We start from the raw sequence: 18,806 nt of genomic DNA, 5'->3' as shown, positions 1-18,806 counted from the left end.
AACCTTTTGACATTCGAGAGACCTAAGCCATTCCAATGAACATTTTCCTCTCAGTTTCGGCATGATATTCGTCTTCATGTGACAGTTAGTCTGAGATCCGGTAATGACCCAGTGCAGAGTCAAGGCAGCACCAGGGCCCAGGATACGTCTGAGAGTCAACGGTAATGTTTGCATCTCCATTCTGTTGATTTCGCTAGAGGAGGGTAGGTATACTCCGTTATTGCCAAGGACCGCTTTCAATCTTGCAATGTACAAAACGATACACTTTCAGACAGCCTATGCAGACGACAAAGGCAGTCTTGAGAATGATGCACCAAGGAAAGTAAAAAAGCCGAGTCAGTTACTTTTCCCATAAAAGTACTATTGTATTCTGTATCATATCGTTGCACGCATGAACCACCACTCTTCCTTCACTTTTCCCTTCCCCGGGCAAACTTAACGCCACAATTTGGCCAACGACACCTCCTTATCATCATGCTTATTCAGAATCTTGGCCGTGGCCAGCTCAAAGTCCTCCTGTGTGACATGCACGCGCCTCTCGCGGAGGGCGTACATGCCGGCCTCGGTACAGACACCCTTGAGTTCGGCGCCCGAGCACCCGTTCATCTTCTCGGCGATCTTGGTCAGGTTGATGCCGCGCGTCAGGTTCATCTTGCGGCTGTGAATGCGCAGAATGTCGGCACGGGCCTCGACGCTCGGCGGGGGGAACTCAATCTTGCGGTCGATGCGGCCAGGGCGCAAGAGGGCGGGGTCGAGAATGTCGAGACGGTTGGTGGCCATGATGACCTTGATGTTCTTGGTGGGCTCGAAACCGTCAAGCTGGTTGAGGAGCTCGAGCATGGTGCGCTGGACTTCGGAGTCGCCGCCAGACGAACCCTCGACACGCGAAGAGCCGATGGAGTCGATCTCGTCCATAAAGATGATGGAGGGCGCGTGCTCGCGCGCCATGACGAACAGCTCGCGCACCATGCGGGAACCCTCGCCAATGTACTTTTGCACGAGCTCGGAACCCGAAACACGGATGAACTTGCAGTCGGTGTGGTGGGCAACGGCACGGGCGAGCAGGGTCTTGCCGGTACCGGGAGGGCCGTAGAGCAGGACACCCTTTGGTTGGGCGATACCTAGCGACTCGAACAGCTCGGGGTGCTTGAGGCCGAGCTCGATCACCTCCTTGATCTCCTTGATTTGCTGGTCCAGACCACCAATCATATCGTAAGTACTGTCGGGCACCTTTTCGACCATCATGAGGGACACGAGCGGGTCTACTGAGGAGGGAAGCATCTTTTCGAGCTTGTACGAGTCTGAGAGAAGGGTGACGCGCTTGCCGACAGTGAGCTTGGTGATGTCGACATTGTCGGATACATCGACAACTGGTAGGCGGCGGGGCAATAGGTTAGTTACTTCCATCTGTCTATCCATCCGTAACACAGGACACTGCAGAAGGAGGCGGAGTGCGCATACCATATTTGCCCTCAGGGTGTACCTTGACGAGGACCTTCTTTGTGCTCATAACCTTGACGACCTCACCCACATAGGACCCGGGCTGTTGTAGCAGACCGAGCTCTTCCCTGAGCAGGCGCACACGCGAGTTGTAGTCATTTCGTTGCGCTTCGAGACGGCGGAGGACGGCTTGGCCCTTGAGGATCTCGAGCTTCATGGCCTCGATCTTGTTGTGATAATAGTTGTCGAGCGCCATGGTGACGGCGTGTGGGGGAGAGACGGAGCTCTCGCGGGGGGGGGGGGTTAGTGATTGTTTGTTTTGTGTAAGGTGGGATAGGTTTGCCCTTGGGTGCGTGGTCGGTATTCGGTCGTCACTTGCTCGTCGAGATTAGGTGTGTGTTGCGATGCGCAGACACTCGATCGTGGTGGCGGGTTGCGGTGGTGATGTTTACTGGTGGTGAAATGGCTGGGTGGAGGTGGTGATGGCGTTCGGTGACCTTCTGAAGACAGGCAGCTTCAGGTCAACGCAACACACCCGGCCGGCTCCCAATGCCAAGACTCAGCTCCCGCCTCTAGACTAGGTATCAGAGCGCCATGTCAGGATAAGGTACCTACGTACCGATAGACGGCAGAGGCTCGTGCTTTGCTGGCTTACACGTGACCTCGTGGCTCCAGACTTGCAGGGGAGCTTTGAAGGTGAAGCCCTTTGAAATGATGTCACTTCCAGCTGCGTCGTCGACTCCACATGCTGCAGTGCCCGGCAGTGCTGGGTTGTGGTATCCAATCTCGCCAAACTCCAAAAAAAGTCCTCGTCATGCTCCGGTGCGGTCCCGTCACGATTGCTACCAGCACGCATACTCACCTTTCCCTGCAGATGCTCGTCATCCAGCATAAAAGATGACTCGCTCTGCACTGCGTCTTTCAAATTTACCTTTGTCTTCGAATGTTCCCATTCTCATTTCTCCCACTCGAGCTTTCCAACAGCCTGTCAGCCTGTATAGATGGGACTGAAGGGCGCACTGCACATGTCTCATTTCCATGAGCCTGCCCGTCGTTCAGCTACATACCCCTTCTTCAGGCGGTTGCCTAGGGAGCTAAGGTATCAGGTGGCTTCTTATATGAGCGATCCTTAACTTTTCCCTCCAGTGTGACTGAGATAGTTCTTGCCTTCTCCAAGCCGAAATAACATTGATCACCATTTTTGTGGTTCAAAGCCAAGGTTGAGTCTCAGTGAACGAGAGAGAGGACGGTCGCTTGGCATAGGAAACTCTATTCCACCATGAGAATGAGCAATCATTTTCCCGCATACCGCCCTGAAGTGCGTACGTATACCCAGTTGTATACCCGTCGCAGTCATGCTACACCGTGCTTTCTCTTACCCGCCGCGGTTCACATGGTGATACTCATTATATACCTCTAATGAAAAGTGAGGCAGCCCTCCGATATCAGCTCAGCTGATGGAGTGGGGGTTGTCAAACCGGCAAGCCAAGCAGGGCACCGAAGCCCGGCCACCCTGGTGGTGAACCTAGGATCAGTCATCCATCACGGTCCATGATGACCTGAGACCAGCGTCGACCGGGAGAGACCATTTGCCTTCCCTCACCCTCCACATCATGAACCGTGCTGGCCAACCGGTGCACGCGGCGGTCGCATCAAATCCTCCCTCGCGCCGTTCCCGTCTTGGTTCCAGATGCGCCAATACTTGCCAAGGATCGAGGCATCATGATGGCGACTTGGATCCAAGTCATTCAGCGTGACTGATACTGTGCTGCAGCAGAGTGTCGCTAGAGATGGGAGGAATAACATGGTTATGTGCTTATAATAGAGAAAAGTGGCAAGGACAACTATTGTACAACTCGGTGTTTTGGGTCCTCGAGGTTGATAAAAACCATAAAAAAAGCCGATGATGGGATCATGGAAAGAGGAAGGCCGTTATCTGGTGCAACGTCCGTGCTCGAGCTAAAGAGTGCTTTGTGCAGTTCAGTTGCAGCGACAGCTACAGTAGCAACGGCACCTTCCGTAAGGCAATGTCAATTCAGGCGTCATGCCTGCTGGCTCACCACTCCCGTCTCGGTGTTAATGCTTGGGATCCAAACTCTTCCCCAAATTTCCATCTCTGGAAAAGAAAACGTTGACTCGGTCATCCGACTCTTTCCTAGAGGTACCATTGTCTTCAGCATCCTTCTTTTCTAGAGGTAGTCTTCGCGACTCTCCAGGCCTAACCCAAGACTCTTGTCCCCTGTTGGCATGGCCTTTCAGCCCAATACCTTAAAGAAGAGTCTCTAGCGTCCTTCTGTCTTTGCGCCCAGCCCAACACCCACTGCAGTGTTTCGTCAAGTGTTGTTTACAGTCCTGTCTTCATCATCGTTTTTCAGGGTAGGGGTACAGCTAGCCATAGCAGCTGCCTACAAGGAAGACGCTGCACAGTACGGGCAGGGGGGGGGGGGGGGCCAGAAGGTCGATCTTTTCCTGCTTCACACTGACAAGCGCTGGAACAAACCTCCATCCAGTCCACCACCACCAAGCTTCGGTCGGCCCTTCGCAACAGTTGCAACCTACCTACTCGGGTCATCAGGCCACGCCCAGTAAGAGTTGTCGCATTTAGTTTGGCACCTCATCATATCTGATCATCCGGCCTTTTCGTCTTTCTCATAAGTACCTACCTAACGAACCTCATCCCGTCCACCGTCGCGGCCGCCAGTTCGAGTCTGGAGGAAATCCCATCATGAACTCTTCCTTCTCCATTGCTTGGTGCAACTGTCGTGCCGTACCAACTACCCATCTCGCCTCACTGCTCACCGAGTCACTCTGATCGATCCAGACTCAACATCCTTTTCCTAGCTTACATAGTTGTCGCCAACTCCTGCGCTGCGACAGATACTCGCCAAACACCTATCTCTACCTTCGGCTGCCGCTGAATACTTCCAAGGTCGGATCCTTCAAAGGACGGACGGAATCAGCATCCTCAACACCACAACCCTACGTGCATCGCTTGACCCTGGTATACTTCCTACTGTAGCACCAGACAACAAAAACCCCTCCCAAAAAAAAAAAAAAAAGAGAAAGCACCATTGATTGCTGTTGATCACCGTCCACCGGCATTGCTATCCACACGCAACCCCTCACTATGGGTCCTCCCTCCCAGACGGGCGACGAAGACCGTCCCGATCCGTCCCCCACCAACACGCGCCGAAATTCGCGCCTGGATCTCATCAACACCACCGAAACCCGACATGATGATGCCGGCATGAACCCTCCGGATACCAGCTATCACTCCACCGACATTGTGCGGAGGTTGCCAGACCCTATGGGCCCTGCTGGTGGGTACTTCTTCTGCCATCTTCTCCCACTGCCCACCTTGGCATCCTTGTGTATTCTTGGACTTCCTTGGCTTGTATCGTACCCTCGCTGACCATACCATGCACATGTTTAGGTGCCGCCAACATGGCCAATGCGGAGGGTGCGCCTTCTATCACTGCCTCCGAACGTGAACGTGCCGTTTCCCGCGCTTCCCAGACCGGTATCCCACGTTCGCCCATGGTAGGTCCCGATCGCGGACGACCACGACCTCGCAAGCCCCCAATGGCGCGACGCACTTCGTCCAATGCCCAAGCCCCCCACCGCGGCGAGGTCTTCTCCGTCGATGACGACATAACCGAAGTCGAGGCTGATGCTGCTGGGCGCCAGAAGAGCTACAGTGGCTCTACAGCCCGCAGGCGAAACCTACTTCCTGCTCCCTTATCCCGAGTACACTCGATTTTAGATGAGGACGGAGCAAACGATAGCCGGGATCGGGATACTCCGGACGTCATTGAAGAAGTCGACACCCCGGGCCAGGAAGGGGAACTCAACCTGCCTCCTCCAGCCGAAGAAGACAGTGCCGAGGGTGAGACCCCGGTTGAGGATGATGATGGCGATATCAGTGATGCCGAAAGCTTCACGCTGAAGGACCGCCAGCAGGCAATCAACGAAACACATCCCTTTGGCATCAGGCTGTGGAAACCGGCCCTGTACAAAAAGCACCGTTCGGTTCAAAAGACGGCTGAGGGAGATATCCACTCGTCCCCTGGAGGACATGTCAGTCGATGGCTGCTGTTCTTCAACATCATGTGGACCTTGGCCTTTGGCTGGTGGATGTCTCTCATTGCTTACACAGGTGCCATTGTCTGCTTCGTCTTTGCTGCTGCTCCTAGTGGTCGAGAGTACGGACGAGTCCTCTGGGGACTTGCCGGTTACCTGTTCTATCCATTCGGCAAGTTTATCCGCTTGGAGCAGCAGGATGGCTATCTGGACGAGGATCAGGACGAAGGCAGAAGCATCAGCGAGTACGAGCAGTGGCAGAGCGGTGACCTCGAGGATGGCCGCCTATTCTTTGGCCCCGAGCGAGACCGATCGATTATTGGCCACTCTCGCCGGAGTCTGGACTCGGAACCCGACGAGACGGAGAGCCTGCTCGGCCGCGGTCGTGGCCATGGTTCCGATTCTGACCTTCCTCGTATGAAGAGAAGACTGTTCGGCCGTGGCCAATGGAATGTTGGGCGAGTCATCTACTTCCTTTTCTTCTACACCATGATCATGCCCTCGCTCTTCATTGTATCCGCAATCTGTTGGTTTTTGGTGTTCTGGATCCCCATGGGCAAGGTTACCATGCTTCTCATCGACCATCTTCGACGCCATCCGCTGGCCCTGTGGTTCGAATCCGACATCTCGACCGCCCGGGCCTCCACCACGCCGCACTCTTCCATCCTCATTTGCACGTATCGTGCTGTCGGTATAAAGTACTGGAAGTATACCATCGACGGAACCAACATTTTCCTGGTCAACATGATGGCTATCGTCATATTTGTCATCTTTGACTGGATTGTCCTTGAAGGGGTTTTGGAGATCCACAACTTCTTTACCTCGCCTGCCTTTTTGTTCGTCACTGGCCTCTTGTCCATCATCCCTCTTGCCTACTTCATTGGTCAAGCTGTTGCTTCCATCTCCGCACAGTCGTCGATGGGCTTCGGTGCTGCCATCAATGCATTCTTCTCTACCATTGTGGAGGTCTTCCTCTACTGCGTTGCTCTGCAGCAAGGCAAAGCACAACTGGTCGAAGGAAGCATTATGGGGAGTATCTTCGCCGGTATTCTTTTCCTTCCGGGTATCTCAATGTGCTGCGGCGCCATCAAGCGCAAGACACAACGCTTCAACGCCAAGTCAGCCGGCGTGACATCGACCATGCTGCTATTTGCCGTTATTGGCGCCTTTGGTCCGACTTTGTTCTACCAGATTTACGGAACCCACGAGCTTACCTGCCAGGACTGTCTTTACTTTGATCATCCCAGGGGCTCAGTGAGAGATTGCCGTCGCTGTTACTTCTCTCAGACCCCTGCTATGAATGATCGATTTTACCTGGAGGCAGTCCGTCCCTACTGCTACATTGCTGCTGGCATGCTGTTCTTATCATATATCATTGGTCTTTGGTTCACGCTTCGCACCCATGCCGCCGTTATCTGGAATACCGATGCGGATGAGAAGAAGCATGAGGAGAATACAGCCCGTAACAGTGCCCGACCTTCCGCGGTGCATACCTCACTCGGTGACACCACGGGTGCTGATCTTCGTGATTCGCATCTCTACAAGCGCATACTCGGCCAATCCCTCCGCCAAGTCGGTCACCAGGGCCCCTCGGATGAGCCGCAACGGCCAGGTTCGTCTGTCTCGGGAGGGGCCAAGGCTAACGGCACTCCCCATATGGTCCCTCCCAAATCGACTGGATACGGTGCCACCGACAGTCAACATTCATCCACCATTCTTAACATACCCGGCTTCTCTGATGCTGAGAATAACAATCTCGTGCACCAGGTCGCTGAAATTGCAGCTACTGCCGCCACCGTGGCAGCCAGGAACTATTCCAGTCAAAGACGTACCTCGCACCTCGGAGGCTCTTCGATCACAGGTCAACAACAGTCGGCCCCGGGAAGCCGCCGTGGTTTGATCCGCACCGCAACTTTCCCGGATGCCGATGAGGCTGGCGGCGAGTCTACTACTGCTGCACACTCAGGAGGTGGTCACGATGCACCCAATTGGAGCCGGCTCAAGAGTTCTATTATTCTCATGGGAGCTACCGTTCTCTACGCTGTCATTGCCGAGATCCTGGTGGACACTGTGGATGTGGTTCTTGAAAGCTTTGAAATCGACGAGAAATTTCTCGGCATTACGCTGTTTGCCCTTGTTCCCAACACCACTGAGTTCTTGGTAAGCTTTAATACGCCCGCGCTATTCCTTTTTTTTTTCCCCCTCCTCTCCAAAGAAAGGGCTGATGCTAACTTTTATCTATGTTCAGAACGCCATCTCCTTTGCTATGAATGGTAACATTGCGCTCTCCATGGAAATTGGTTCAGCCTATGCCCTGCAAGTCTGCCTGTTACAAATCCCGGCACTCGTGCTATTCTCCGCCATCTATCCTCCGGATGTACCGGTCGCAGATATGGCACGCTATACCTTTAGCCTCCTCTTCCCACAATGGGATATGGTCACTGTCATCCTGTGTGTCTTCCTTTTGAGCTACATGTACGGCGAGGGGAAGAGTAACTACTTCAAGGGCAGTATCTTGCTTTTGAGCTACCTTGTCGTTGTTATTGGCTACTACTTCAGCGGCTACAGCACCGGACTCGAGAAATCCAACTCTGGCATCAGCCGCTTCGACACCCTTGGTGATGACGGGCAGTACATGAGCTACGGCTTTAAGACTGTTGGGCGAGGTACTAGTGGTGTCGCTTACTGAACGACCCCGGGACACTGAGTCTCTATTTTGTTTCTATTTCACTATCAAAACACCTCGGAGCGCATTGTCCGCGCATGGTTGAGATTGGTACTGCTCAAAAGTTTTGGGAGCAGTCTGTGGGCAAGAATGACTGTATAACGAAGCCCACAGACCGTTTTGTTTATTTTATAAATTCGATGTTTCTGCTCGTTCAGGGGTCAAAATTTCTAGGGAGTTAAACGGCATTCATAGGGTATCAGCAGCTTTTTTTTTTTCCTTTTCTTTTTTCTTTTCCTTGCTACAAAAGCAATGACTCTTAAACTTCGTTTGGTTGCGTTTATTCATGTAGCATATGTTCAAAATTGCCTCCCCATCAGCATGTGGGATTTCCTTGGGGCGAGCTCGATGGCGTACAACATGATTCGAAGTTTGGAGACAAACAGGACTAAGGAAAGTGTTGTTGAGTGTGATTATGATACGAGAGATCATGTGATGGATCATGTCATTAACGGATGAGAAAGAATACACTTATATTTGCATTTCATTCTCTTGCTTTCATATGTGAGCTTGGCATGCGCTGGGCCTGGACTGTGGTTGTTTTTGGTGAATATGCCGATATCGTCACCCTAGGGTCAAGTGGCTCACTTCACTGACTGATGATGTACGGAAAGTAAGAAGAAAAAGGTCGACTACCACTGACACTCTAGAGCGGAGTGCATGCTGGGATCATCGTTTTGACAGTTTAGGCAGAATCCACAACCTACTATATACCGAAATGCTGTTTCGCGGGATTAGGTCAGGCGGCCAGCATTGCAGGGTGGCACTGGTGGTCAGATGTCTTTGAATGAACCCGGAAAGGCTTGACATTATCAGAAACAAAGTAAGTACATGGGTTTCTTTGTTTTTCGGATACAACTGTATATCCGAGAATAAATGCGGATGGAAGAGATGCTGATATGGACGAAACCTCTCAAACTGATAGAGACACGCCCATTCACCAACCGGGAAACATAGAACAGATAGGTGAGGTAATAGCTTCTCTACGGCTTACACGAACTATGCTGAACAGCTTGACGATAGACAAAGAAGAAATCCCAAGTTTTCTTCTGGTCGGTTAACATTGCGTTTCACCAACTGATTAGCCTAGCTAGGCCTTAATGGCCATTTCACCCATTGGCATTGCCTTAAGCCCTGTTATTGTGTGGTTTGTAAGTTACTGGTTTTCATGATAGGACCCGGAGAAGAAGAGCAGAGCCCGGAAATGGAAGGTGAAAGAACAAAAAAAAGGAAAAAGCGAGAAGAAGAGAAAGAAGAGAAGAGAAACTTACAGCCATCAACAGGCTCAGGAGCCTGCTGCTTGATAGTGCAAGCATTATACTGCGCCGGAGTTTGCGCAGTCAGACCAGCAGACGGGCAGTCCTTATTGAGGTTGCAGCCCTTGTCCATGGCCTTCTGAAGAGAATCGCCCTTCCAGCCGAAGACGTAGTCACCGTGGGCGGCGGGGCCACTGTTTTTGCTTTCTGTCAGTATCATATTTTCCACTGTACGATGAAACAGGAAATTAGGACAAGATGGACGGAAACACTCACCCAAGGTTCATGCTGTACACAAATGCAGGGCCCGACTCAGGCCACATGCTCTTGTCGGCAAAGCTCGTCACATTCCACATGAGCTCGTACATGATCTGCGGTAGCTTGACGGGGTGCGTGGAAGGGCAGGAGCCTCCACCATTGGCACCGGAACCGCCGCCATAGGCGACATGCGACTTGTGGTCGGGAGAGTCGAGGTTCTTGCCGTCCCAGCAGCTGTGTTTTGACCAAGTCGTTGATTCAGTTCGGTGGTGAACACTGGGATGGGGAGAGAACAGAGGGGGAAAAAAAAAAAAAAGAAAAAAAAAAAAAAAAACATACGTTGGAAAAATGATTGTCTGGCGAATCATCTTGCACTTGGTATCTTGAGGAATATCGACGGTGTCGGAACCGGTGCAAGGGGCGCCGCCGATAAAGTTACCCTCGTTTGTCGAGGTCCAGCAACGGTGGCAGATGTTGCCGGAAGAAACCTTCTTGGGGTCGGTGTTGGCGGCGTTGCCGGCGAGCATGCGGAAGCCCTAGCGGTTGTTGTTAGCAACTCAGGGAAGTCCATGATGGTGAAAAAGTGTGGGTATTGGGGACAGTCACTTACCGGCCTGAAAGCGGTGACCTTCCCGCTCGGGATATAATATATATCAAGACCACCATTATTGACAAGCTTGCCCTGCGGACCGCCGTTACCGACCTGAGGCACGCGGTGATAGCTGCCATTCTTGGCCTTGAAGAACATGACAGCCGTCCAGTAGTTGGACAGATCCTGCGCGAAGCTGCACGACGTGCAGGTCGACTGGCCGGCTAGATCGTGCGAGTCCGGGTCCATAGTCAGGTTGAATGAGTTACCGCCAACGATTTGGTGGAGATGGGGCGTGTAGCGGACGCCCGGGTTGACGAGAGGGTCGACGCGGTCGACGACCAGCTGCGAGCAGGCGAAGCGCAACATGTTTTGCGCAACGGCCCCGTTTGCCAGCAGCGCCACGGCGGCGGCAATGGTCGCCCACGACTGCATGTTGTCTTTCTTTTCTTCTTCTTCTTTGTCTTCTTCTTTATGTTTTCCGTTCTTCAATACAGCCTGCAAGTCGGTCGGCTCGGGGCGGATTAGCTTGTTGGTGGTGGAGAGTGACTGTTGTTGATGGATAACAAATAGGTCTAGAAAGAGGGACTGGACTTGCTGCTGCTGCTGCTGCTGCTGCTGAAGACAAGTGTATTAAGGAAAAAAATAAAGACAGAAGGGGAAGACAAAGACGACGAGGGAAGGATCGCGATGTCGCACGACACACTTATACATAACATACCTAAGCCCTGATCGCCTTTCACCCCCTTTACTCTGATCTCCCCTCATTTTTTTTCCACCAGCCGGCTTCCCTCCCTCAATACCACAACACGACACAATACCATGAACGAATCGTGGTCAGCCGTAACCAAGTTGACGAGTGTTCCCTTCCCACCAAGGCACATGATTAGTTCAGGCTCGCCGGCAAGTTACTAACTGCCGATGCTACGGAAATAAGGCCGAAGGTCTTGTTCACATTGGGGTATAATATAAGTGATTGGTCTACATATGTTCCGGAAGTTATTAGACACTGCCGGATTCATCGACAGTTGCCGTTCCTCCGGGCGACTAGATAAGTTGCATAAGGTAGGTCTTTTTTTTTGTTATCTGCCTTATTTGAGTGATAGGGGTGGTTTGGTTTGCCTCTATGGTCATGTCGGCCGCCGTGCGTTATAATGGAAAGAGACGGCCAAGCCAAAACAGTTGACAGCAACGGAACAGACATCCTTGACAAGTAAACCCATGAGACTGACCAGGATATAATTTTTTTATTTGTTTTTTGATCATGTTTTGTGTTGGTTTATCTTATCTTGTGGTTGTGAAACATACAGACAGACCGAACGGGGGAGGTCTGAAGTGGGTGAATTTGAGCCTCCAACCGGATAAATAGTGGCCGCGGCCTATATATTGCTATACATAACAGGTGCCGACGGTTACTCCACGATGTCTGCCAAACTCGTAAAAAAAGGTCATGTCTGCTCATAAGTCCCTGTAATGTGATTGTTACCACAATCTACTGAAACTCTCGGGCTCGCTGACCTAATGATGACCCAGGGCTGTCAATGTCGATGTCGAGATTGCAGGATCCAATTTTTAGATTGAAGATGTGACTAGGTACCTACGAGGTAGTCTCGAAGTTAGGCCACCAGCCCAACCCACCACCCCACCACTACCGTCCTTATCGAATGCATCAGATGCGTGAAGGGTGATTTTGCCGGAGATGATATTCTCTCTCCTCTTCTTTTACCGGGTTTCTTGGTTGCATCCTCCAGGATAGACATGGAGACTGGAGGAAAGGGGAAAGAGGAACGCATGGGGGCGTCGGACTTGGACCTGAGCGCACGCAGTTACCGATCTGGATCAATTCTGGGATACACTCATCATTCTCACTCAAACCAGGTGTGACTTCAAGGTCCGAATTACCCATGGGTTTTTGCACGTTGAAACAGAAGTAGATACTTAGTAGATGGTGTAAAAATCTCCCGCCCTTGCTTGCCTGCCCGCGATCATCATCATCATCATCATCATGCCTTCCCGGAGAGAAAGGGGCCCCTTGACTTATGTAGGGATACTCACATGCAGCTGCCCCTTCAGTTTTCGTTAACATTTGCATCGCATCGCATCGTACTTTCCTTAGCATCGAGTACGCTATGGCAGGGAGTCCATTCTTTCCTCCCCTACCTCTAGAGATCAAGTGAAACCCCCCTCTCTTCGTCCTCGAAGACCCTTCTGCCCGATTTTCTGTGGGGTTGGAGGTCGTCGTCAGTCGATCCAGCTTTTCTGCCGAACAAGGCACCAAATGGCAAGCGTATACAGCAATGACGATGGCCCTTGCGACCCTTCGCACAGGTGGCCGTGTACCATGCCCCGACGACGATGCATGTGAGAGCAATGGCAACGACGATAAATACCCAGAAGTACTTGGACACGACGCTTTGGCCTTCCGCGGCATCCCACGAGAAGAAATTGGTTGAGAAGATGGTCTGGAGAGTGAGTATAAGTTGTTTGAGCAATGTGTCTTCCTTTACAATTTCCTTGACTATCCTGCAGGGAAAAGCGCGAGTCGTGACATACCGCAACAGTTGACATGGGCAGGAAGACCATTGTCAGCAAAGCAATCGATCGCATCTGCGAGCTGTCTTTCTTCATCTCCTCTGAGAGACCGGTGTTTGCGTGTGCTAGCTTCGTGTTGAGTCTCGACAGCTTCAGATTGGTCTGATTGTCTTGAAGTGAGAAGAAGCTCCAGACCTAGAAAAATGTGTAATTTCATCTGTCAGCTTCTTTGGTGTGTAGACACTTGAGTGTCCTTCATCTGGCATTCGTACCGTTTGCATTGTCAGTGACATGTTGTCTTTCACGAGATGGCAATCGTTGATCTTATCATCAAATTCGAACATGATATCCTGCAGCCTTTCCCGAATCATCCTTCCAGCTCTTTGAAGCCGTAAGTAGCCCGATACGCCAGAAAGACGAGGCAGCCCCTGCTGCGTGTAGTTTTCCTCGCTGTTCACCTCTAGCGTTGTGGAGCGGGACATTGTTCGTGAGCCAGGTGCCGATGACAAGGTTGCTGAAGGGGTGCGTGTCAGACAGCCCGAAGAGAAGGCAGATGAAGGTGATGACTTGACGCTGGTTTCCACCATGTCCATCGCCGTCTCAAACTTCTTCAGTTGTCTCTTTACGGCCATTATCAAGCTTACCAACTCCCTGGATCTGTACGTCGACTTCAGCACGTCTGTCATTCGTTTTTTGTCCATGTCTAGATCCAGGCCTCTTGCGCCGCCGACCTTCTCTAACTGGTTGTACTCATAGTTGTTCCGAAGTTCAAAGTTGTCCAGAAGATTCTCTACCTGATCGACTAGACGGATACGTTCGAGTTCAAAGAACAAGCCGGGTAGGAGTAATGGGTGGTTGTGCTTGAGGTCACACGACCTGATTCTTCTTGATATGTCTTCTTTTTGTCTTTCATTGCATCCGTAGAACACTGCAAGATTGAGGTCTATTTCGGTAAAGTACGTCGTCGACAAAGCCATGTCGTTCGGTAATGTCGACGAAGTTCGCGCTGTGCATGCTGTTTGAAGCGAGGAAAGGTTAGTCCAGTTATCTTTGGTTCCTACCTCTAGTATGCAAGGACTAATTGCACCGTACTTATCATCGGTCTTCTCTCCTTGCCCCCCTTTGGAAGATCGTCATCGTCAGAGTAATGACGCTGAGCAGAGAAGTAGCAGCTCAATCTACTAATCGTCCGAGTGATCCTTGGGTGGAGATGAAACTCGTGCACGAGTTGTGAGAGGATGTCATCGCTGCTAAATGGGAGATAGGATACCGGTGACTGTGTGTTTGCCCCATCTTCATCATCGTCAAAGATAGGCTCGACGCTACCGAAGATTCTGTTGCATTATACCGTCAACAAGGGACGCTCATTATGAACCCTTGATATCTTCAAGAAGGGCTTACACAGAAAAATGAAAGGTGGAGTCAAAGAAAAGTGCTTATTTCCTTACACAGCACATATGCCAGAACGCGGGTGGCCGGACGAGGGAAGAAAGTCCAGGACAGCCTGACCAGAATGAGATGTTAGCTCATCCATCATGTAATGCAAATCTCATCACTTTCGATTTTCAATCTGTACAGAGGTCATTTACGTTCTTGAGCCAGGTCTCCCATTCTTCATTAGTGCTCAGTGTCTTGACTTCGAGTGTTGGAGGTCCCTGTTATAAATCATCGGAACTGATCAGCAATAGTCCTTCGACTGCCCATCTCGAAATAAGCGGTCCTAAAAGTACTTGCTTCTTCATTCGCGAGTTTCGTCACTATCGTTGTCTTTTCGTCTGGAAATTGGCAAGTGAAGTTGGAAAAGTCGCGTTCGGACCACTCAAGCGAAGTACGGTCGTAATCCATCTTCGTCACAGACAACTATCTTCTTCCAATAATCACACAACCGAACTATGAGCGGCGATGTTGAGCGAGAGACCTGAGATGGCGCTGGTGTTTGCCTGAGGATCTTGTGACGAAGGACGAACCTGACAAGGGTCGCGACGTCTCCGGGTGATGATTGAACCAGGTTAAGCTAGAACCTCCGCCAAAAGCGCTGGGCGTCTCGCAATCCTGCGAGAGGTGCTGTACATTATTACTTGACGTTAGATGAGGCTGACTTTCAGGCACACTTGAGGTCGTGAGATGGTAAATTCGGTCTGTCAATGTAACATGTGTACTCGGTGAGTGAGAGGGATTGGAGAGAATTTCCCTCTGCCGTCTCTGCCTCGCCACGATCTCCGCACGTGTCCTATGCAAGCTGACATGGAAAGTCTCCAGCCAACCAATTGATTCCTTATTGACCGGAAATTGTGGCGAAGCATCACGTTGTGTACGTCACGAGGAATTCTGCTAGTGCCTGTTGGTGGTAAGAGGTATTCGGGGTGGTAGCATTCTTGCACTACCACCGCCTTACTTTGCTTCTCTTATGACCCCAAACTTTTCTCCAACTGGGACTGGTTGTATTTCCTGATGAACAAAACCTGCAAAGAACCGTCCGCTCGTAACAAAATATGTTGTGTGACCTGAAGTGTTTTCTTTCTCGGCCGTACCTAAGCTTGCCGTTTAGTTTTCTGCCTTTGCCCTATTTCGGACCTTTGACATCGGGATCATGTTACAATCCCTGCTGGTTGATTTCCTCGAATAACCTTTACATCTGACTTCTGACGACACAGGTCTCAATCCAGTCTGATTAGAAGAATAGAACGTGTCGGCAGTTAGGCCTACATCAAGATAGGTTGATCTCTATCACCACCACCGAACACCTCACCAGCCACAACGTTCGTGCACCATGCTTCCCTCATCTACAGCGGTCAGCCTAAATCAGGCTCCGCCTGCGCCAATCCAGTGGTATGACCATGTCCTGCGAAAGAAGTATCGGGATCCTCTCAAGCTCAAGCAGGCTTTGACTGCGATGTATGGGGAGGGGAACTATAGGATCAAAGTACGTGCCGACCTTACTGCGTAACCGATCGGTCTAGATTCTGTTTTAACCTTTACTGACGTGTGAACCGGAACAGGTCAGGGCGGATCGGTGGATTGTGACTATTCCCAAAGAAATGAGCAATGTTGGTGCAAAACTGCGAGCTTACTGGACAGAACGAAATCGTTGGAATGTTATGCTAATTCAAAATGGCTTGCGCGTACAGATTGAAATGGATGAGCTTGAAAACTCAGTCTATTCGCACTACTAGCAATTTCGGGGGTGTCGAGGTTCAACAGGCAATCTAGGAACGAGATGCAAGGGGAAAGAAGAAAAAAAAAGAAAAGAAAAAGAAAGAAAGAAAGAGCATGGAACGCAAACGGATTTGAAACAAAAACAAAAACCAACACAAATACAAGGCGTTTTGCCAGGGAAAGGATGACCATACAAGTTACCTCCCACGATCCAGCATGATGTAAAGATCAGTGGTAGGAAACGTATAATGAAAGCAAGGGAAAAATAGGCGGTTGCCACTAGGCGCTCTAAAAAATCACCCAACCAACTGCTTTACTTGGATGTGCTCACCCAGCTGCTGCGATTCCGGTGCGGCGTGATTGAGCTCCAGAACGCCTTGCAGGCTAACCAGGCACTCATTGCCCGGGATTCTGATAGCCATAGATAGGATGAGCAAAATACAATGCCTTTCCAAACGTTCCAGCCGTGGCTTTGCGGTTGAGACCTCACGAATGTAGAGCTGTACGAGTGTTAGTAGGGCACCCATGGTAGTTCAATCATTGGAAAACATAACTTCTTGACTGGGACTCACCGCCATAGTAGCTTGTATCGTTCTCACACGTTGTTCTGAGAAGATAAAGCTTTCTAACAAGCTTCACAACATTGATTCGATCCTTCGGATATGGGCTGAGCATCTCCTCAATGACATCGAGAAACTGCTTAGTGTACTCGGATGCGTTCTCGTGTTGCTTGAGCCGCACCATCCACTCGTGCACCTTGGGCTTGATGATAGCGGTTTCGCCCTCAATCTTGAAAAAAATATCCGACTCGAATCCATGTGTGATGTCCTCTTCCATGCGGTGATTGGGAAAGTCGTCGTATACAGCGTCATATCCCATAATTTGCCATGTAACGAACTCGAGGAACATGCACCCTAACGAAAAGACATCGGATGCTCGAGATATGCGACCTCTAGCGAGGTCAAACTCGGGTGCTCGATAGGTTGCTGATTTCTCGAGAGCTTTGGGGTCAGCATTGGATCGAGAATATTTGGTGTGAAGGCGACCAAGCCCAAAGTCAGAAAGTACAAGCATGCCGTCACCTTCGAAGTAAAGAACATTTTCAGCTTTGATATCGCCGTGACGTCCGTATAGCTCGTCTTTTCCTGCCGGAAACTCGTACAATTTCAGCGTTTGTTCTCTCTCATTGTGGACGCACAGCAGAGCACGAGCGAGTTGGTGGCATTGTTGAGCCATCCACAAAGCGGAGGTTAGGCGTTCCTGTTGGTTTCTGGGCTGGTGAAATTTCCAGTATTTCCACAGGTTCCCCTCTGCCCAGGGGAAGAGCAGGTAGAACACTTCACTTCCGCCATCTTCTTCAATGACGGAAAATGTGGTGAGCAGCTTGATGAGGTGCGTGCTTTTCTGGGTCTTGACGGTGATTAGGGATGCCAATTCCTTGTCGAAAGCCTCTTTATCGGACGCGTGTAGCCGCTTGAGGGCGAAGGTCACTTCCTCCTTGTTATTGCCGTCATGAGACTGGAAGACGGGTTAGCACCTGCCCAAAAGAGGGAATGCCGACACCAACGAAGAGGTGGAAAATGGAAGTGCTCAATGCAACTTACTCCATGATGACCAAAATTAAAGTGACTTCGATCAATGGTAATTCTCGTCACTTCGCCAAACCCGCCGTGAAGATTGCCATCCTGGTCCATGTCAGATCTAGGATTGCCACTGTTGCTTGTTCGCCCAGCTGAGCCAGCCCCCTCGTTACCTAAGCTCTTGTTGAATGGAAAGGAGTCGATTGTGTATGGCAGGACGTCTTTTGGACCGAGGCTGTAGTGGACATGAACCTTTTTGCCTTTTGTCGGAAGTTTAAAGTAAACGGCATTGAATACGTAACTGGCCTGTACCATGTGCCTGGAATCTTTCCCTGGTATCTTTTTGGTCTCACAACCGGGAAGCTGATGAGAATGAGTCTTGTTCTGACATGCAATCTTGCCGTCAGGGGTGATCGAGATCAAGGGTAGGCATTGATCTGACAGCCTCAGGCTATCCGTGCCACTTTCATTCTTCCAAAGTGCAGGAAGTAACTCATGTTGTTGTGTATAAATAAACAAGACAAAGACCTTCCAGCAACGAACTTCGTGGAGAACACGGATACAAAGTCGCTGGTGATCTTCTTCTGGGACATCCTTCCACAGTTGTTGTATGGTTGCGAGGAGACGTCCGGGAGTGAATATCTCTTGGAGCGAGCTTCGCGGAATAAAGTAGCCTTTTCCTTTGTCGACTTCCTGGGCTTCAAGCGCTTCACGAATAATGTCAAATATATCTGGACCACTATCTTGGGGTACAATGTCGGTGTTCGGTCTTTCAATAGGATGATCATCGTCGTAGTACTGGTTGCCACGATCGGAGCATTTGTCGACACGCGGATCGGCAAGTCCGATTTCTTTGACTCTTGGAGCCATCGTAGGGGTTGTATGGTGGCAAGAAGTATGCGCTGTGTCAAAGTGACAGACCTTATGTTGTGCAGGAAAGATGTTGGTGGTGGGCTTGGAAATCTTCAGCAGACACTGAGTCAAACTGAAAGCAGTTCGTGGACAGAACAGAAGGATAGGTAGGCGAAAGGCGTCGTTAGCCCCGAAAATGGGCACGACGACGAAAGAGGTATCAAGTGGGGGAGGACAAAGTGAAGAATGAGTGGGACTGTAACAAAAGCAGATAGTGAATACATAAGGTACCCGGATTCAACCAACGCGGTGACTCGTCAAGTGCTTGAATATCGATC

The 18,806-nt window shown here is 50.7% G+C and overlaps 8 protein-coding genes across 8 annotated transcripts; 3 read left to right on the top strand and 5 right to left on the bottom strand.

The window, feature by feature from the left end:
• Positions 1-150: 150 nt before the first annotated feature.
• On the bottom strand, positions 151-1,933 carry B0T23DRAFT_420932 (P-loop containing nucleoside triphosphate hydrolase protein). The gene is made up of 2 exons (XM_062839748.1): positions 1,462-1,933; positions 151-1,370 (listed from the first exon to the last, which is right to left on the bottom strand). The coding sequence occupies exons 1-2, from the start codon at positions 1,694-1,696 to the stop codon at positions 436-438; spliced, it is 1,170 nt and encodes a 389-aa protein (XP_062691631.1). The 5' UTR covers positions 1,697-1,933; the 3' UTR covers positions 151-435.
• Positions 1,934-4,306: 2,373 nt separating this feature from the next.
• On the top strand, positions 4,307-8,322 carry B0T23DRAFT_162167 (Sodium/calcium exchanger protein-domain-containing protein). The gene is made up of 3 exons (XM_062832745.1): positions 4,307-4,760; positions 4,874-7,680; positions 7,769-8,322. The coding sequence occupies exons 1-3, from the start codon at positions 4,568-4,570 to the stop codon at positions 8,207-8,209; spliced, it is 3,441 nt and encodes a 1,146-aa protein (XP_062691630.1). The 5' UTR covers positions 4,307-4,567; the 3' UTR covers positions 8,210-8,322.
• A 175-nt stretch (positions 8,323-8,497) lies between these two features.
• On the top strand, positions 8,498-9,052 carry B0T23DRAFT_405286 (uncharacterized protein; the record flags this gene model as incomplete). The annotated part of the gene is made up of 3 exons (XM_062838976.1): positions 8,498-8,598; positions 8,706-8,819; positions 8,989-9,052. 3 exons carry the CDS (start codon positions 8,498-8,500, stop codon positions 9,050-9,052), a joined length of 279 nt encoding a protein of 92 aa, XP_062691629.1.
• A 148-nt stretch (positions 9,053-9,200) lies between these two features.
• B0T23DRAFT_420930 (uncharacterized protein) lies at positions 9,201-11,232 on the bottom strand (the record flags this gene model as incomplete). The annotated part of the gene is made up of 6 exons (XM_062839747.1): positions 9,201-9,379; positions 9,517-9,695; positions 9,778-9,993; positions 10,099-10,295; positions 10,370-10,966; positions 11,170-11,232. 6 exons carry the CDS (start codon positions 11,230-11,232, stop codon positions 9,336-9,338), a joined length of 1,296 nt encoding a protein of 431 aa, XP_062691628.1. The 3' UTR covers positions 9,201-9,335.
• A 1,101-nt stretch (positions 11,233-12,333) lies between these two features.
• On the bottom strand, positions 12,334-15,072 carry B0T23DRAFT_381794 (uncharacterized protein). The gene is made up of 8 exons (XM_062837285.1): positions 14,848-15,072; positions 14,615-14,770; positions 14,470-14,535; positions 14,329-14,384; positions 13,973-14,214; positions 13,153-13,895; positions 12,902-13,075; positions 12,334-12,810 (listed from the first exon to the last, which is right to left on the bottom strand). The coding sequence occupies exons 2-8, from the start codon at positions 14,723-14,725 to the stop codon at positions 12,511-12,513; spliced, it is 1,692 nt and encodes a 563-aa protein (XP_062691627.1). The 5' UTR covers positions 14,726-14,770; positions 14,848-15,072; the 3' UTR covers positions 12,334-12,510.
• On the bottom strand, positions 14,771-15,183 carry B0T23DRAFT_405281 (uncharacterized protein; the record flags this gene model as incomplete). The annotated part of the gene is made up of 2 exons (XM_062838975.1): positions 14,771-14,974; positions 15,040-15,183. 2 exons carry the CDS (start codon positions 15,181-15,183, stop codon positions 14,771-14,773), a joined length of 348 nt encoding a protein of 115 aa, XP_062691626.1.
• Positions 15,184-15,519: 336 nt separating this feature from the next.
• B0T23DRAFT_162035 (uncharacterized protein) lies at positions 15,520-16,313 on the top strand. Its single transcript, XM_062832743.1, has 3 exons — positions 15,520-15,803; positions 15,880-15,927; positions 16,009-16,313. Exons 1-3 carry the CDS (start codon positions 15,651-15,653, stop codon positions 16,051-16,053), a joined length of 246 nt encoding a protein of 81 aa, XP_062691625.1. The 5' UTR covers positions 15,520-15,650; the 3' UTR covers positions 16,054-16,313.
• A 62-nt stretch (positions 16,314-16,375) lies between these two features.
• B0T23DRAFT_162054 (kinase-like domain-containing protein) lies at positions 16,376-18,653 on the bottom strand. The gene is made up of 3 exons (XM_062832744.1): positions 17,641-18,653; positions 16,591-17,554; positions 16,376-16,536 (listed from the first exon to the last, which is right to left on the bottom strand). The coding sequence occupies exons 1-3, from the start codon at positions 18,484-18,486 to the stop codon at positions 16,523-16,525; spliced, it is 1,824 nt and encodes a 607-aa protein (XP_062691624.1). The 5' UTR covers positions 18,487-18,653; the 3' UTR covers positions 16,376-16,522.
• Between the last annotated feature and the right edge of the window lie 153 nt (positions 18,654-18,806).

Source organism: Neurospora hispaniola (assembly GCF_033458365.1).
Source record: "Neurospora hispaniola strain FGSC 10403 chromosome Unknown B0T23scaffold_5, whole genome shotgun sequence".
NCBI classification, from domain to species: domain Eukaryota; kingdom Fungi; phylum Ascomycota; class Sordariomycetes; order Sordariales; family Sordariaceae; genus Neurospora; species Neurospora hispaniola.
Note: the sequence above shows the minus strand (reverse complement) of the source record. Positions and strands in the feature narration are given on the sequence as shown.

Excerpts from the sequence above, each read along its gene's own strand:
- B0T23DRAFT_420932 (XM_062839748.1), bottom strand. The coding sequence starts at position 1,696 with ATGGCGCTCGACAACTATTATCACAACAAGATCGAGGCCATGAAGCTC. Across the intron at positions 1,371-1,461 it reads ACACCCTGAGGGCAAATATG|TTGTCGATGTATCCGACAAT; the intron begins GTATGCGCACTC and ends GCCGCCTACCAG.
- B0T23DRAFT_162167 (XM_062832745.1), top strand. The coding sequence starts at position 4,568 with ATGGGTCCTCCCTCCCAGACGGGCGACGAAGACCGTCCCGATCCGTCC. Across the intron at positions 4,761-4,873 it reads AGACCCTATGGGCCCTGCTG|GTGCCGCCAACATGGCCAAT; the intron begins GTGGGTACTTCT and ends GCACATGTTTAG. Across the intron at positions 7,681-7,768 it reads CCAACACCACTGAGTTCTTG|AACGCCATCTCCTTTGCTAT; the intron begins GTAAGCTTTAAT and ends ATCTATGTTCAG.
- B0T23DRAFT_381794 (XM_062837285.1), bottom strand. The coding sequence starts at position 14,725 with ATGGATTACGACCGTACTTCGCTTGAGTGGTCCGAACGCGACTTTTCC. Across the intron at positions 14,215-14,328 it reads CGTTCTGGCATATGTGCTGT|AATCTTCGGTAGCGTCGAGC; the intron begins GTAAGGAAATAA and ends ATAATGCAACAG. Across the intron at positions 12,811-12,901 it reads TGCCCATGTCAACTGTTGCG|ACCATCTTCTCAACCAATTT; the intron begins GTATGTCACGAC and ends CTCACTCTCCAG.
- B0T23DRAFT_162035 (XM_062832743.1), top strand. The coding sequence starts at position 15,651 with ATGCTTCCCTCATCTACAGCGGTCAGCCTAAATCAGGCTCCGCCTGCG. Across the intron at positions 15,804-15,879 it reads AGGGGAACTATAGGATCAAA|GTCAGGGCGGATCGGTGGAT; the intron begins GTACGTGCCGAC and ends GAACCGGAACAG. Across the intron at positions 15,928-16,008 it reads TTCCCAAAGAAATGAGCAAT|ATTGAAATGGATGAGCTTGA; the intron begins GTTGGTGCAAAA and ends TTGCGCGTACAG.
- B0T23DRAFT_162054 (XM_062832744.1), bottom strand. The coding sequence starts at position 18,486 with ATGGCTCCAAGAGTCAAAGAAATCGGACTTGCCGATCCGCGTGTCGAC. Across the intron at positions 17,555-17,640 it reads TTAATTTTGGTCATCATGGA|TCTCATGACGGCAATAACAA; the intron begins GTAAGTTGCATT and ends CCCGTCTTCCAG.